The sequence below is a fragment of the Camponotus vicinus genome, unplaced genomic scaffold (assembly GCF_025532165.1).
Source record: "Camponotus vicinus isolate PSW18456_S1 unplaced genomic scaffold, iyCamVici1.0 SCAF_11, whole genome shotgun sequence".
NCBI lineage: Eukaryota > Metazoa > Arthropoda > Insecta > Hymenoptera > Formicidae > Camponotus > Camponotus vicinus.
In genome coordinates, this window is record NW_028141947.1 from 8,843,697 (window position 1) to 8,862,063 (window position 18,367).

Sequence of the window (18,367 nt, forward strand, 5' to 3'; positions counted from 1 at the left end):
CATCAAACTATGATATCTATATTTTAGTAGATAAATACCTGCATGTAAATATCTGAAAAAATCTCAGTGTGAATTCCATGGTAGATTCCATTTAATCTATTTGTATTTTTATTCGATACAGATTTATACTTCTAGTGGACGAGTGAAGGAACACAAATATCACCATGGATGCGATCAAGAAGAAGATGCAGGGCATGAAGCTGGAGAAGGACAACGCGATGGATCGCGCGTTGCTCTGCGAACAGCAAGCTCGCGATGCGAATGCACGAGCTGAAAAGGTACAAATATTGCATAAGAAAATTATTTTATTCTTATTCTTTATAAAAACAAATATACATCAATATAAACAAAATGCATTCCTAAAATATTCCAATCTTAAAAGAAAGATAGTAAATTGATGTTCACTTACAGGCTGAGGAAGAGGCTCGTGCTCTGCAAAAGAAGATCCAGACCATCGAGAACGAGCTTGATCAAACTCAGGAAGCCCTTATGCAGGTTAACGCGAAATTGGAAGAGAAAGACAAGGCTCTGCAAAATGTAAGTAAACACTGTTATATTATTCCGCAAAAAATGAAAAAGTATTCGACATTATTGCTCAATCTATTCTACACTCAAGAGAGAAATAAATTTCATCTGCAAATTTATTTTAGTTTAGTGATTGATCATGAAGATCAAATATTTACGACATTTCACGCTGGAGGATATATTCGCAAACTTTCTGTACACGAGACTTTAATTGTCTTTCAAATTATTTTATTAATTATTAATACGAAATTCGAAGGGCATTTAAAGAATCCCAATCTTGAAAAAAAAAGAGAAATATTTCATATTTATATTCGCGCGCGAAAGAAACGAGAAACATGACTCGACTAGTTTCCCCAAGCTCCACAAGCGAGATAAAACACATTGAAATTCCGCAAAATCTAATTTCCCGTCGAACAATTTAACGTTTACGATATGTATAAAGAAACATTACAAGCATAAATTTCAATTCATACATTAAACGTTGACAAACCTCGAATACACAAGCAAATCGGAGAGGGCCTCTTGACCGAGAATCAGGGGAGCGCAGCATCCGCTGCGGTCCAGGTTACCGACGACCGATAGTGCGGGCGCGCGCCGAGCGATGGCGCCACCGAACTCGCGCAAGCGCAATCTCCGCCGAGAGCGCGGCGCGTCCACTTGTCCCTTACCAACAAACAGCATAGTCCGCTCGTGACGTTCGCGACACGCGTAACTTCCGCGTCCTCCGTTCGGAGATGTTCGGACGCCCCTACCCGCGCTGCTGAACCGCGTGGTGGGGACCCTCGCTCTCGCTCGCTGTATGCGCGAGCGAGACAGACACACGGTGCGCCCAGTGCACGGCGTGGTTCGGCGCGTCCCGTTTCTCGTGCATCGCGCGTGTGGGTGAGACGACATCGCACACCGGCGCATCGTACGACGTGACGCGGGCGAAAACGCGTGTTGCGATCAGTGACAGACAAAATGGCGGAGCGCCTGATGCAGCAGTGGTAGTAGAGCGGTGCATATCACGCGGACTACGTCAACGTGTGCGACGTACGGGGGTGGGGGGAGGGGAGTTGGACGTAACGAGAGCCTGACAACAGCTGGACGGTAACCATGGAACGTGCGCTCTCGACGACGAGACGTCGCGGTCACCAGCATCACCCGCGACATACCACGCGACGACGTCTCGACGCCTCCAGCAGAGGACCCGCGCAGTGTGGCCCTGCTGGCACCGTCAAAGACCCCGTCGACGACGAGACGTCGCTCGACGCGGTCGACTGCCGTCTCGGGGCGACGGAGCCCCCCGTGTCGCGTGTCACGCTCGCCACGAGGTGGCCGAGGATCGGCGAGATCGAGACGAAGGAGATCACCGAGAACGATCGTAGAGACGATGACGTCCGACAAAGGCTCGCGCAGTGTAGCCTGGACGTTCCCGCGCTCGAGAGCAAGAATGCCTGCGAGATGCGCGACGAAACGACGAAGGAATCCCCCAGGTTCGACGGGGAAAAGGCTTCCGACGACGATCGCGAGAGCGATCGGCGGAGTAAGAGCGACTCGCCCGAGCCCGAGCACGCGGTCGCGAGGGCTCGCGGCGATGGCAACTCGGACGACGAGTCGGCCAACGTCGAGGAGGACCCGGAATTGGCTGAGCTGGCCAAGTTGCGTTGTCCTAGCGAGCGAGCCGAGGTCCAGGCCGAGAGGGAGGCCCGCAGACGGAAGAGATGCGCCGATTATCCCGGGCTCGCCTTCGGCTGCTCCATATTCTCCAGCGACACGATGATGAAGTTTAATTTGATAAAGAACGAACTGCAGAATATCATGGGCAATCAGCTGAAGCGGGTCAGTATCACGCACGTCGCAAGACGATGAATGTCAATGCGCCGCCGATAAACGGCCGGTTGGTAGATACATAGGTAGACGCGACCAAGGTCGTCACGTGGCGAGACTTGATAGCGCCGGTCAAGAGGTCCTCCAGGGTCGCGTGTGATAAGGAATTCAGCGAAACGCTCTGAAATTTAAAAGACCTTATTTTCTTTCCTTTAATATTTTCGTCAAAATTGAGCCTTGAAAGTTTGATAAATTTATGGGATAATTTATTCTCTTTGAAAAAGATTAATCGCTGAAAAGAAAAAGATTAATCGCTGAATGAAAAAGAATCGACGCTAATAAAACATGGACGAAAAGGCAATAAATAATATAATATCGTATATAATACTATTGTATAACTGTAATAAATAATTGTAATTTAACGGAGCATCGAGAGTGGATAATTATTAATATAAATAATTATAAATAATATTTTTATTAATATTAATGTTTATATTAATAATTATACAGCTGTCCATTTGGTTCTCCATTAAATTATTTATTATAGTCTACTATCTCGAGAGAATATTTATATTATCTTACCTAAAATAAAAACATAATCTGAATAATACGTAAAATTTGAAATTTTGGACTTTATTTGATTGTGAGATAAATATTCGAGATAAGGTAAAAATAAATAACTATAATTTAACGCAATAGCAAACAATTGTTTAATGCGATGCCAAAGTTCGAGTGACAGATGAATATTTGAATAGTCAAATGTAGAAATTTTTTACATCTCCTATTTTTCTAAATAATTAAATAATCTAATTAAAGTCTTAAAAATGCAATGATGCAAATTGCTTTTAATTTCGAAAGAAAGATCTAAAGTTTGTTAAATCGTAAATAAAGTACTTAATTTAGTTTTTATCAAAAACTAACTCGTGTCACTTTTTGGTCATTTAATTCTTTATTCGATCGATATCGTGACAGTATAAGTAAAATTCAATTTGATTCCAGATCATTAATTGCAATAATTAATATGGAGAAATAAATTGATAATATAATTAATAATAATAATTTATATATAATTAATAATAATGATTGATAATATTAATAATAATAATTTTATCAGAAGAAACGTCTCGGGCGACAGCCAGGAGAGTTTCTGGAAAGGCTAACGATGCGTTAGTTAGTACGTGTTAGTTAGGTAGTAAAATCCTCTTGGGCGACGAGCAACATTTATTATTAGGGTTACTGAACGGGGACAATGGGTTACGCGCACACGATTCTCGTACCCAATACACCGGTAGAAAGCCGTTGTAAATTAGATAATGCATCATGCATTGTGTCCGTTCTAACTCGAAAGCACTTGTCAAATCATTTGCTTCAATATTTTTTGCGAATTGTTTTTCCAAGTCGGAGTTTGTCATATGACGTCTTGTCAAAACATTGATCGATTTCATATTGTAAATTTCATGATTAATAAAATCATTTTGTAAATTTTATGATTAATACTCGATATTAAAATTAATAAGAAATTTATAAAAAATAGCATTGTTCATTTTGTCATCTAAAAGAGACTCATATATATGTCATGTATATCGTATTAATTCAAAATGTCATAATTTAAAAAAACTAGTTCGCTTTCTCCGCATTTCTTCTTGGAGTAGAAATCGACACGTTATGTTGCATGGCGTCTTACATTGTATCAATTATAATTCAAGCACAAGCCATCATATAAAGTATCACGCGTTATGAATTTTGATTTGAACAGGACGTCATAATTTGCTCGTTGCAATTGTTTTCGTAATTCTCTTTATGCAATCAAAGTTTCTATGCGATGTCGCATTTTGATGATAATGAGTCATATTTCATTAGTTATTGTTTATCATAAATTTTATATTACATTAAAAAAATTATAACTATTATAAAACAGAAATATATTTACACGTGAATAATTAATTAAGGCAAACGTTATTCACGTATCTATTTTCGAAAATGTTTTTTGGGAATTAAACATAAAAAAAATTCTCTCTTTCATATTTTATCAATTTTTATCTAATCATAAAAGTTTTAAAAATGGACAGATCCATCACCTATCTTTGATTCTAAAAGAATGTAAAGCACCTAATAATAGCTAGAATTGAAAAAGCCAGAACAAAAATATCTCTGACTTGCGTCAATATCTGCATTACGTTAAAGCATATCAACCGCACATAATGGAGTACGCACCGCATTACGGTATATCGAATTATAGGATATTGAAAGTTATTATATGATGCTTTGATGCCATCCGGGATCGTGACACTAATCTCACTTATAGCGCATAAAACCAGTCAAGAAAAAAAATAACAGTAAAGAGAGGATAAAAAAAGATCTCTTTATTCACTTTGCGCAGTGTTTGTGTAATTCTTTATCGAGAGATATTCTGTTTTTTGACTCGGTAATCTTATTAAAACATTAAACATTTAAGATTCTTTATTTTCTTATCGCGAGAATTAAATTTATTCTAATAATTTGCCTTTATTCTCTTGCCAACAATATTCAGTTAAATAAAGTCTCGATGATTGACGCTTCTTACTAATCGCCGTCAACGGATAATGGGAACCACGTTCCCCTACGGGATGTTCCTCTCGACGATGCTTCCGTTGTTCCTTTTTTTTGGGGGCCCCACCCTTTTACGTACAAGTTCGACGCGTCTACACAACTTAACGTGCAATTCGTCAACATTCTAAAAATACATTACGGCCGTGATCCAGCAGACTTTTATTCGGAACTACGAGATTGGATTGCGTAAGCTCTCGCGGAGTCTGTGTCTGTGAATAAATCGTGCACGTTATACGCGCCTCGAAAACGCACCGCTGAAATATCAGCTCTAGTGCAAGACGCCCACGCAATCTCAAGAATATCGAACATACAACGATTTTATTTCGCATTCCGCGAGCGAAAATTTTCCAGCATCTACTCATTTATGTCTTTTTTTAAATATTAAAATTATATTAATTAAAATTATCGGATGCTGAGATTATTATTATTTTATTATTTTTTTTCTGGGAAACGCCGACATTTGTTATTATTATATTTTATTTTCTGAGAATGTGATATATATATATGTATTTTTGAATGCCGTTTCAGACTTCATAAAAAGTGTGGAAAATGCAAGAACCTGTTTTCTAAAACTATATTTTCCGTATTTGGGTTCAAGTTTGTAAGTCAATTTCATGTATCATTTTTCACATCTTCATTACTAACAAAATGTCTTTCAAGGGTTGAACTTGTGCATGACAATGTAATTTAGCACATTGTTGAAAAAATACATAGTCATTTAGAAAATGAATTAAGAAGTTTTCGGACACAGCCTTGACGTTATACCTTCTTATTTCTACCTGTTTGGAAAGTGGAAAGTTTTTCATACAATAGAGTTCTTTAAAAACAGCTTTTCAAACAGATATAAGTCTCCTTTGTTCCTTATTTCAATCTTTTTTCGAGAATTTTTCAGTAAATATATTTTTAGAATACAGCTTCACGTATTTTTCCAACAACGTAAAAAATTGCTGCACTGTCAGAAGTTATTGTATTGACACGTTTCAACCGAATATTTTCTTGCAATTTCCACAGAGAGGATCACGCACAATGATCAACATAATAGAATTACTAGACGCATACTGTGATGGATTTCAATAATAGGAATTTTTGAGAAAATAATTTTAAAATATAAAATACTTTATATTAAGATAATCTTATAAAATATACAGCAACAATGAACCGTTTAAGATTCGTTGCCGAGATGTGAGTCGATTGATGCTGCGCGTTTCAGTTCATGTATATATGGCAATGTTAGTGTGCTCTATTTTTGAAACTTGCATCGTATATCTTTCAAGGCATTCCTCTGACGACGCGGCCCGTTGTTTGAAGAATCGTGCCTCGGAACAGCGCATTAAAGGATAAAAAAGTATCAGTAATCCAAGACGCATCAGCGTGAATCGAACACATCCGTTTATCCCCGTAAAACACCCACACTTGATGCGAAGGAATGTGGAACGCGCGCTAATTTCGCTTAATTTTGTCACGCGGTGATCTTCGCAGCTCTTTCTTTATTGCCATTTCTCGTTCTCTTATCGGCTTTGCTTGCCGCATTCCACGATTTCTCGCTATTTCGACACGCTACCATTTACAATCGATGTGCATGGTTTGCGACAAATGAACGTTCTTCTTTTACCAGGTGAAAGCCGAGATGACGTTCGCGATCATGCAATGTTTTGCGAATTGCCATATATAGGTCCATTCTTTTCAGCCGCATCTTTACGCATTTTTCACTTTGTAAGTTAAAAGAAGGAATTAAATCAACTAGAAAAACAACTGGAAAGAATAGATTTTGGAATTTCTCGAACACATGATTGGATCAATGCCAAGTCGAATACCAAAGAAACAGATGTGAATATTCTTGTTGGATTTTTGCAATATTTTTGTTGGATTTAATGAAGTTTACAAGCGGAATTAACACAGCGCATCGAATAAAATGTTTGTTTATATGAAATTAAATCAATTGAATTAATTTGATTTCGTGGGTATCCTCGCGAAACAATAATAAAAAAATGTTACAAAAATGTAAACGAGACGCGTAAATGAATCATCGTAGAGGTAATAATTCATTAATTATGAAGCATTATGAGATTTTAACGTCGTGTGTTTGGAATTATTTAACATGAAATTAACGAGCTGGAAATCTTCAAGAAAAACAATTTTATAAACCGTGCAAAAAGATAAATATTATTTTATATAATTATAATTACAGAAAAATATTGAATTTTTTTTAAAGGTGATTTTATTTTTTTCATAAAAATATATAAGATAATATATATTGTAGGAATTATTATATAAAATTCAATACACATTGAATTGAAATTAATTTGAATCAAATTTATCAAAAATATAACTCGCGATAACAGATATTAATTACGATCGCGTGCATGTTGCGAGTTTAATTAAAGATCAACGGTACATCATAAATTGTGAGCTTCATACAGAATTACGCACAAGTAGAACAGGTAAAATAAAGGTTTCAATGTAATGTGCGTTATTTGTTGCATTGATAGCTCATATGCTGAAAATACGCATTTATGTGCAACAAATGCAATAGCAAAAGTTGCGGTTGGAATTTTAGTAATACATTTATCCTTGCACATTCCCCTTCAATATATTATACATATGGACATCAGCAATGCTTATCGCTCATTTAGCATACATATTTCTGCAATGACGCAAGATTTACATCATATTCAGTTTAATCAAAACATGTGAGATGCATCGTAATAGTGCTGAGTGCATCATATAAAATCGAATTGATATGAATTAAGAATATATAGGCTTTTTGAAATATAAAATATATTTTTATAATATACGTTTCGTCACTTGCTCATTTATATTTTGATCATTTTTTAAAATCAATGCTCAAGATTCTTTGATAAATATTTTTTTTTATTTATAAAAATTAAATTTATTTTTCTTAATTAGCATGAAAAAATAACAGTGATAAGAAAGGAAGATAGAAATTAGTTTTTACACAAAAATTAAAAGAAAAATTAGTTATCAAATTAGTTATCGTCTAAAGTTTTTCCATTTAAATCTTACTTTCGGAAGCTTAATGCATTTATGCGTTATCTATATTCTGTTTCGTAATATTGCATTTCGTAACACGCACGATTTAAAAGTATGAAAATAATCTTGGGAAATTATCTAATTATAACTTTTCTGTGATGTTTTACTTTCATTTTTTATTATGTTAAACTATAAAAAAGTTACTATGCATATAGATAAATATTATGAGATTCTATTTATGGATAAAAATATGTATATTAAATTACATTTAATGTTGACCGATGAAAATGATAACGCTCTCATAAAGGAACGCGTATAATTCACATGTCATCGTAGTATCACATACTGACAATAAATATATCAAACGCTTTTACGCGAGGTCGCAATGCAACCTATAAACTACAATTGTGTGTTACTTGTGGAAGGACAGAATTATCGCGTTATAATTTCTAAAGACCTATAAATAGTCCCGTGAGAGCCGCTTTATAAAAGGCATTCAATGCAGAATGCTACACGTGTCAATATCTTACACGATATATTGACGCGACATATTGGACCATGCAATCTGATTAAACTATCTCTTTATACCGCGAAGCTTGGAATACTTGAGAGAAGCATAAATATTTGAATTTTCCGTTTCAAGAATAAAGCGATACATTTCTCAGATAGATCAAAAGAGACATTGAAATCGTATCTTTAAATGAATTTAATGTAAAGTGAAGGTATAATTAAAGTATTTTACAATAATTTATTTCAAAAAAATTTATATCTTTGTTAATTGCTCTGTTAATTTGCTTTTTCAAAATTTCAAAATATTTCTTTTTAAATATTACGCATAAATTGATAAATAAATCTGCATAAATTATCATATAAGAAATTACGCATTTTATCATAATTTTTAAAAGAATAAAATTATTTAATGACAGTATGCTTGGATAAAAGAAAAGCAATTACTGTAATTATTAATGGCAGAATTATTCAATCTTTGTCTAAATCATAGAAAAACATTGAAATTTAAGATTGATCACATAATTGCAGAAAATTCATTATTTATTACTATATTCTATTCTAAATTTATATAATATAAATATACTTTAATATCATTACAAGACACATACCACGGTAGTCGAGGACCAACGTATCGACGGAGAGATTCCATTTAAAAAGAGCGATTCGACCGCGCAACAATTACTCTCCATAATTATCGATCCCACTGGCAAGGCTGCTCTCTCGGTCGTTGGGAGAAAAAAAAATACCGGTCACGAAACGAGCAGTCCGCTTCGGCAGAAAGAGAGGTCTCGGGACACGAGGGGGGAGGGGAGAGGATGTGCTTCGAAACAACGCACGAATTGTTGTCGGGCCCGACGATTCGAACGGCTGGGCGCGCTCGCCACGGGCGCGGTATTTCCGGGGCTCTGCGCGCGGCGACACGTCGATCGGCGGAGCGATACCCGGGCGCGCGTGTGCGCCTGCGCGCGGGCGCGCGCGGCCCCCCGCGCGATTGGTGGCGCGGTCGCGGCGCGGACCCACGCGGCCGACGCTCCTCGCCTCGCGACGCCCGTTCGCCTGTCAAACTCGCCGTCCGTCAAGCCCGCGGATGCGATCGCTCGCGCGAGGTCGACGATCGCCGGAGGAGAGCGAGAAAAACGCGCGATCGTTACCGCGCGGCGATCCGCCCTTATCAAGGGCCGCCGGAGGGACTACTTGGCGCACCAAAGGACGCGACGCGACGCGCACGCGCGTTCCCGACCGGTCGCCGGCCATCTTGCGCTCCAGTCAACAACGGCGGCCGCAGCCAGCAGTCAGTGGTCGTCGTCAGTCCACGACAGCTCCGGTGCCTCTACGCGTAAGCTTCTGTCTGTATCGCGCGCGCGCCGGTGGTCTCGCACATTCGCGACACGCACGACATACTCGCGGCGTCACGCATCCGGCCGTATTAGTCCTCTTTCCTGCCGAATTCGCGTGGGAACGAGTGGGATTCCAACGGGAGGACCGGCTCGCCGTCGTCGTCGCCCGAGTATTCGAACGTGTGTGCCGTGTGCTCTGTCTCTCTCTCTCTTTCTCTCGCGAAGTTCGATTCGCGGCGTTTTAACGTGACACGCTAGATCGCGCGGGATCCTCTACTGGCCAGCATGTCGGCGCAAGTGCAAGGCACTCTCCTCGACGTGCTCAAGAAGAAGATGAGGCAGACGAAGGAGGAGATGGAGAAGTACAAGGACGAGTGCGAGGAGTACCAGAGGCGGCTGCAGGTGGAAGTGATGCGTCGCGAGGAAGTGAGTGAAGTCGGGAGATTCTCGCGCTCCTTTCGGTGTCTTCTTCCTGCCCACGAGCCACCGACCCTCGAAAGCTTCCAGCGCTCCCTTCGTTCGCGATCGTTCTTTCTCTATCCTTCTCTCCCTCTCTCTTTCTCTCTCTCTCTCTCTCTCTCTCCGCCTCGTAGTCTCGCGATAATATCTCTCGGGGCTTCGCGAGATATCAAATATAGATTTTGGCAATAATCGACATGGCGATACCGAAGGCCACCGTACATCTGATCGCGGACGATAAGAGAAGTAATAATTCTCGAAGCGAAATTTTCATTCTTTTTTTTATGCGGAAATATATTCTTGAGATACATAAATATTTATGCAGAATCACACGCGCGATCCTTGCGAATTTGCGACTCGATTCTCGCTCGTCGACCGCGCGAGGAATCCGAGCAAAATGCGAAACGCCGAAAGCCGGCGTCCGCGGCGGGTATGGAATCGATCGCGAGTGTCAGGCACGTCGTCGTCAGGCAGGGCGAGCGCGGGAGGGAGGGACGGGGGGGGGAGGAAAGTCGAGAGCGCACGCCGACTCCCGCTCGGGACATTCCTGATACACCGACTCGAGGACCGGCTTGGGAGCCAACGCGCGCGCCCTTCGGGATACGCGGAGAATCCTGCGTTTCCTGCGAGTCAAAATATAAAAGCCCGATTGCGCGAACGGGATCGATCACCGTCGAGCTAGTACTCCTGGCTCGACGTAATCGAACTGATGTCTTTGTGCGAACGCTCTTTCGAGTTTGTCTAGGCATTCCTTTATTTTAGGCAGAAGAAAATTGTCTCGAAAATTCCTCGTCGCGAAATTATCACTTGTGTATTTGATAGATGAAGCTATTTTTTCGGATAAACTCTATCTTTCAATTTATAAAATGTACGAATATTTCTCGAATTGAAATAATTACATGAGCGAGATATTATTGTTTCGTTAAAATGGAAAATTTTCTCTTCACTTATCAGAGTATGCGTACAAATAACTCGTAACGTAATCTTTTAAATTCTATATGATATATTAAATATTTAATATTTGTAGAGAGAAATTTAACATATTATTTTTATAGTATTTTTTTCCTGTGGAATTTATCGAACAAATTTTTTGCTCAATTAAATTGGAAGATATCATGCATATTCAAAAGTTATTTAATCCTACGGTAATTGAATTAGATTTATTAGCCGAATTTTATTGATATTTGAAATCAAGATGTTATTAGGATGTAAACGGTGATGGGAATTGTTCGGCGACAGAATATTTTTACTGGCGAAAAACGTCTTCTATGTTAATGACATATTATTAGTAAATTTAGATAATATTTTATATTTTTTCAGAAAATTTCCACTTTTACATATATTATCCATTATTACGTGAATTAACATATTCTACGAAGGAAAATTACGCAATAATGCAGATAAGCATTAACGATATCAGCTTGTGAACAAAGTTGCAAGATATATCTCAAAGGAACTTCGAACATATCTTTAATGAATTCTATTTGCAATATTCTATCATGAAAACTTAATAGAATAATTTAATTAATCGTTAATGGAATAATTCAATTAATCGTTATAAACTTTACACATTCTATTAGATATATTGACGTTAAATCTTCTACGTTTTGAATAAATATGCAAGAGGTAAATATGCGGTTCATAGCTTTCTAAATATGCAATTTAAATATTAATTAACGGCGCGGAGAACTATAATGTAGCGTTTAAAGTTCATATTTATATTACTATGTTTTCTGTAAAAATATATAATAATATATTTTCTGTATGTGAAAAATATTTATTTTCTTCTGAAATCACTGTTGCGATACAAATAACATTTGCAAATAGTATAAATTAATGATATATACATACGCACACACACATGTTACGCGATTTATTTGTAAGTTATAAATAGTGTAAAATTGCATTAACTCGATTTAAAATCCCGCGGATGTTTCCGCTTTGCTCTAATTCGTTAAATTCTATTTTAATACGAGATTACCATATTTGGACAATTATCTATTGTACAGTCTACCGTTTCAGAAAGTTTCTTACATATATTTTCCATATTTCTTTTTTATATAAACATGGACAGCTCATGAAGACATGTAAAGGCCTCTTTTCGCTCCTACTTTTTCAAACTTTGTCAAATGCATTTTTATTACGTATAAAAAATGCTTTATTGGATTGTTATCGTGAAAAAAATTATTTCCTGAGTAATCAGTGAATGTACAGCAAAATTATTCGAAATAAAAATATGTAAAAATATGTAATAAAGTTTTCAATCAAACTTTATGTCACAATATTTTGCAATACATTTATAATGATTATATCACCGGGATAATTGTCCAAGAATTTGTCGCGACGAGAATTTTTTCTGACGAGAAGATGAGATCATTATGGGGAAGGGCTTGGAAGTTGCAGCACATTAAGTCACTTTGCTCATTCACGGGTACGCTAGCATGCGTAAAGCACACAGCTACGTGGCAAAGTGTGCACAAGTGAAGCGAGCCGAAGCCTCCCGTTGAGCGTTCATCAGCCTCGATTTAACGGATTTACGCTACAATCTCGACCGTTTCTCGCATCTTTTTCGTTGGCAAGCAACGACGTTATGCGAATATGATCGAGTGTCAAAGTTACGATTGGCTGAATCATCGCAAAATCGTCCTTAACAAGTGCAAATGCGATGTCGAATCGAGATTGCAAAGATTTAAGATATGCACTATATAAGAAAACGTTTGGATTATTGATAATTAAAGAATATATGTGTGTGTGCATATATGAAGAAAATTAAATCAAAATTTTAAATATTTTAATTTATAAAGCACTGATAATTTATAAATATTTGTAAAATTTTATGCAAAAATTTCTCTTTGCATTAAATATTTAAACATTAATATGTGACGAGAAACAGACTTTTGAAATTATAATATAGTATTTCCTAGAATATATAATAGATTGAACGACTGAAAGGCTAGACGGTAATTCGGACACAATGGTATACAGTTATATGTAAATTCAGCGATTCTCGCAGCAAAATATCCAGTGAGTCATGAAAATAGAATTTGATTCATGTTTGTAAAATCGATTTGTCACGCGCTTTCACGCCTAAATCAATAATATCTTTGAATGTATTTTTTAAATTAATTTAGGTGGGAAAGATTATGATTTTTCTAAAATCATGTGTCACATTTTACATTTTTTTAATATTGTTTATATATCACATTCTGTTTGAATGAATATTGTTTCGCTAAATATTGATGTAAAATATTCGCAGATTCTGATGTCCATTTAAAGTAAAGATACTGAACATCTTTCTCTTAATTATATATTTGTTTAATACGCGTTATTAACAATATTTCACATGTATTTTGATTGAGATTGAAACATTATTTTATTTTAAATCTCGCAAGTATTTGCATAGAATATTGTAAATACTGTATGTCGAGTTCATTGTCCAGAATGTACGTTTTCCACCATCAGAGCGTATCAAAGAAGCCTATCGACCGTTTCAATATCCTGTCGTATAAAATGACAATCTACCGCATAATTGAAAGTTTGAACCAAGCTGGATGGAAACTGCGTTATATCATTAATTATGGGAGATTACAAGTCACATGTCAATTCATATGCCATATGTAAAAGTATTACCAATAAGTTGACGATTTCATCTTTCAATACATTCTTCACTCAGTCTTCTTAAATTAATTTAATTAATTTAATTATTATTTTGACATTACGATTAAATATTTATAAATATAAATAAATAATTATAAATATTTATAATTATAAATTATAATTATAAATTCTGTAATTTATATAATTCTATATAATTATAAATATTCTATATAATTATAAATTCTATATCGAATCTATCATACGAGATAATCATTATGAGTTAAGATAATATATTTGACGTAATCAAAATTTAAATAATTTACAATTAAAATTCTCTCTCAAAATATAGACTGCGGCAAAATTATATTTCAAAAGATGAAATATGTAGCCCATATACGAAAATGATGCATTTTATTTTTCGTCGTAGAAGCAAAAATGTATCGCAAAATTCCAACATGCATTCACGACAGAATGAACTGATAATGACGTTTTAAAAGCCAATAGAGACAGAGATTCACTCAGGCCTTATTAATAAGCTCTTGTTATTGAGCGATGAAGTATATGTTGTGCGATACCGCGATTTTTTTCACGATTCCAGCAAGATACAATGATAATACGAGCGATGTATCGTATATCGTCATATGATTCAATTACAGATTATACATACAGATTATACATACAGATTAGATATATTATGAAAGGACGATAAAAAAAGTCTTATTGCATCTGCTTGCACCACATGGACAGACAGACGATTCAATATCTCGGGGATTCGGAATAACAACGTGTATGTATCGGGTTTTGATCCCTGAAGTTCGAGAAGTTTACATAACAAAGTGTCAACAGAGTTTCTCTCTCCATTCTCACTCTATTTTTGTCCTTGACGCCTTGAGCGAATTTGCTTACAAATGGATGTCAATCACGTACGCTTATTGTTATGGTTGTGTGTGTGTCTCACATGCGAACATTACAAAATATTGTAACATTGGTTCTCTTGAAAATTCGGGAGATTATTTTCATGACACATATACGTTAAAAAATAGATATCAAATAATTGTAATGAAATTTTTATTTTATATAGATTTATATATATAAAATATTATTTTATATATATTTATTTATTTAAGTTCGATAAGTACGCTTAAAAATGTTTAGTTATTGAAAAGGATTTTAGATAAATCACTTTTTAAAGAAAAATTAAAAGAGTATGGCTTTTTTATAGATTGTATATTTTAATAAATTTGTTTAAGTGAGTTAATAATTCATATTGATATAGAGTTTGTCTTCTTTTTCATCATTTTCTTATAAACATTGCTCTGTATCGTTGAAGTATTAATGTTATGAATCGATCTTTTCAAGATCTGATAAAAATATATTTTGAATCACTAAATTATTACCGATCTACATCGATCGAATTAAATAGATTGCTACGTAAAAGTTCACGAGAAAGGGTCGGACGAGGCGGAAGTTTGGCATACTTACCAACATTGCCGCGAGTATCACCGATGTGATGACCTGTCCGTTCGTTACAAGTGCGAATGGGCGTGTCGGTTTCCTCCGAATACAAAATTCGCGTCGCATCGATAAAGAAACGCTATACAAAAGCGTGGGCAACGTTGCGTGTACGCACGATCGAGTATAGAATATTATGGTGAGAACGTTGCTGGTCAGATTTGATACATACAATTGAACTATATGTTGAACTTGTATTAATTGAGTTCAAGTTCAATGATAACGAGCGAAATAATCGTCAAAAATATTATTGAATAAATATTTTACGTATATATAAATATTTTATAATTATATATATTTAATATATATTTATATTAAATATTTTATATAAATATGTTACGTGATATTTCATAAAATAATCACTTCATAATAAAAATAAAAATTTAGATAGATAATAAAAAATTATAAAATAAAACACAAAAATATAATTTTTATATTGTAATTCTATTTATGTATAATGCAAATATCTTTTATTGGCAGGACTATTTTTGTTTTATTTAATAGAAAAAATTAAAAATCTATTTATAGTAATCACTCTATTTATAGTAATATAAAACGCGAGTTGTAATATCACGATTAGATTTAACTGGTAAACATTACATTTAACGATTACATTTAACTTTTATAATCATTATTATCTCAACTCGCTGACATCATCCTCGTAAAACATATATAGGTGCGCCAAATTCCATGAATACAAAGTTCATGCCTAATAAAATAATGTTGTAAACGGACGTGTATTCCCTGCAGGATGAATTAGGGCCATTTACCGAACGCACAATCGTAAACAGGTGCAGCTAACGAGGACAAGGGCTCGAATTGTGTACACGAGTAATCGACCGTTAAGTAATTTACATCCGTGAAAATGATATGCTTCGCTTAATCTCATACAATTCTGCCAATAAATTACAGATTAGTTTTTCTGGAAATAATTATAATTAAAATTAATTTTTCAGATCTATAAGAAATCTAACATTTTCATAAATATATATTAATTTTTGGCACACAGATGTGTAATGATTGAAAATGTAAAATCAACTAATATAATCAGCAATTAATAATTATTACATATCTATTTATGATGAACAATAACATATTTGAACTAGTGTTCAGTTGCGATAAAAAGTTATTTAATCTTTAATTATGTTATATTGAGAGTAAACGCTGTCAAAAATTTTTTAATCGATTCGATGTAATCTTATATATTTTCCGCAAACATTTTATGTTTGTTTATATAAAAAAATGTATACCTTAATCTGAGATATAAAAGCATTTATTTCGGATAGAACTCCGAAATATTTCATTATTTAAATGACGAAGCAACATTTATTTCTATCGAAATCGATGATATACGCGACGATAATCCGTTGGAATCAACTCTTAATGCAGCACGCAAGGTCATTGATATTCACGTAGAGATCCCTACAATCTCCAGAACCGTTGAGCGCTTTGTTGCGACAAGCTTTGATCACGCTTTCTCGCATGTTATGGCATTAGAGTGGATTCAGATCGTTCCTAATCCGACATCGATACACGCCTAATTGCGATGTCGTGCTGGTAGATCACGGAGAATAAGGATTAGCCTTTTATCTTACATTCCTTCATATAAATTCGTTAAACTATGTCGATCGTATCTCGATTTAGGATTTATATTTTTTATATATTGAAAAATTATGTTATATATTTATTTAATAATCTATGGATATTTTATTATATATTGCATATATTATCGAGTAACGAGTCAACGATTTTAATATCATGCACATGAAATATTGAAATCAATTTCTTTTTCTATACATCTTTTGTATACGTATAAGATACGAATTATAAATTTCTCTTATTTTATGCGGAATGGATTTTTTGCCGTGTTACAGGCTGAATCTGAAGTCGCAGCCTTGAATCGCCGCATTCAGCTGCTGGAGGAGGACCTCGAGAGATCCGAGGAGCGTCTTGCCACTGCCACTGCCAAATTGGCGGAGGCGTCGCAGGCTGCCGATGAAAGCGAACGGTAAATATCCGCTATCATACAAAAATATTGCGAGCATTTTTGTTCAAATGGTCATTCTATATATTATCTACAATGAACAATTATATTATTAATAAATTAAAAATAAAAATAAAACGTAACGATATTTCAATAAGTGTGTTTAATCAACACAATTTATAACAATGAAAATACATATCTACTTTAAATTGATAGAAAATAATTGTTCATTGTCAGATGCTCTTATTTTTTCAAAAAATGATTAAGAGTGACATAGAAATTACATATTGTATGATTAAATTAGAAATTAATCAAATTTTTTGAAATTGATTTTTGATCGGTGATAATTGTTGTTCGATAATCGAAAATTATTGATGCGAACATTTACGAGAAACAAGATTTATTATAATTTGCTCTTAATCATTTTTATGTGTTACGAATTATTGTAATAAAAAAAGAATTACAAATGAAAAAAACACAAAAGTGGTATAAATCAGTATTTTTTCTATTTTAATTTAATTTTATTATTTTACAGAATTAAAATATTATTGTGTTAAAGTCTTTTTTTTATTATATGTAATATTATTACATATATGTTATATCTTTGTAAATTGAAACATGAAAATATTTCTTCCAAAATTCTTTTAAAATTTGCAATATTAAAAAATATAAAAAGATGTACTTCTTTCTCTCAAAAGTTACAATGTATAAATAATTTATACCACTTTTGCTATATAAATTCGTTATATATATTTTATACAAATATTAATATGAAAGTACATTAATTCTGAGCATATGTGAGTATGCGTTATTTTTTTATTTATAAAAAATATTTCGCATAATATCGAGAATTAATTTTGTATCGTATTGAAAGAATCGTATTGATCTAAAAGAATGGAAATCTCTTGATTCATTTATTCTTTGATTTAATTATAGAACCGCGATGTAACATAATTGATTATGACTAATAACTTGCCAAATATAGATTCAAATAGCAATTTTTTTAATATTCAGTTACACATATATAATTATGAAAAATGCAAAAATTCGAAGA

At 34.9% G+C, this 18,367-nt stretch overlaps 1 protein-coding gene across 22 annotated transcripts in view; it reads left to right on the top strand.

Annotated features, from left to right (window-relative positions):
* Tm1 (tropomyosin 1) overlaps nucleotides 1–18,367 on the top strand; it is a 38,444-nt gene that overhangs the window by 4,272 nt on the left and 15,805 nt on the right. For 7 of the 22 annotated variants that reach the window (XM_083082299.1, XM_083082300.1, XM_083082298.1 and 4 more), the window contains exons 2-4: nucleotides 122–278; nucleotides 412–537; nucleotides 17,204–17,337. In XM_083082299.1, coding sequence (XP_082938425.1) covers nucleotides 165–278; nucleotides 412–537; nucleotides 17,204–17,337 — 374 coding nt within the window. In that variant the 5' untranslated portion in view covers nucleotides 122–164. Of the gene's footprint in view, nucleotides 1–121; nucleotides 279–411; nucleotides 538–1,227; nucleotides 2,347–9,731; nucleotides 10,188–17,203; nucleotides 17,338–18,367 lie in introns of those variants that run through there. The other 15 variants (XM_083082292.1, XM_083082291.1, XM_083082290.1 and 12 more) reach the window with 15 other exon arrangements.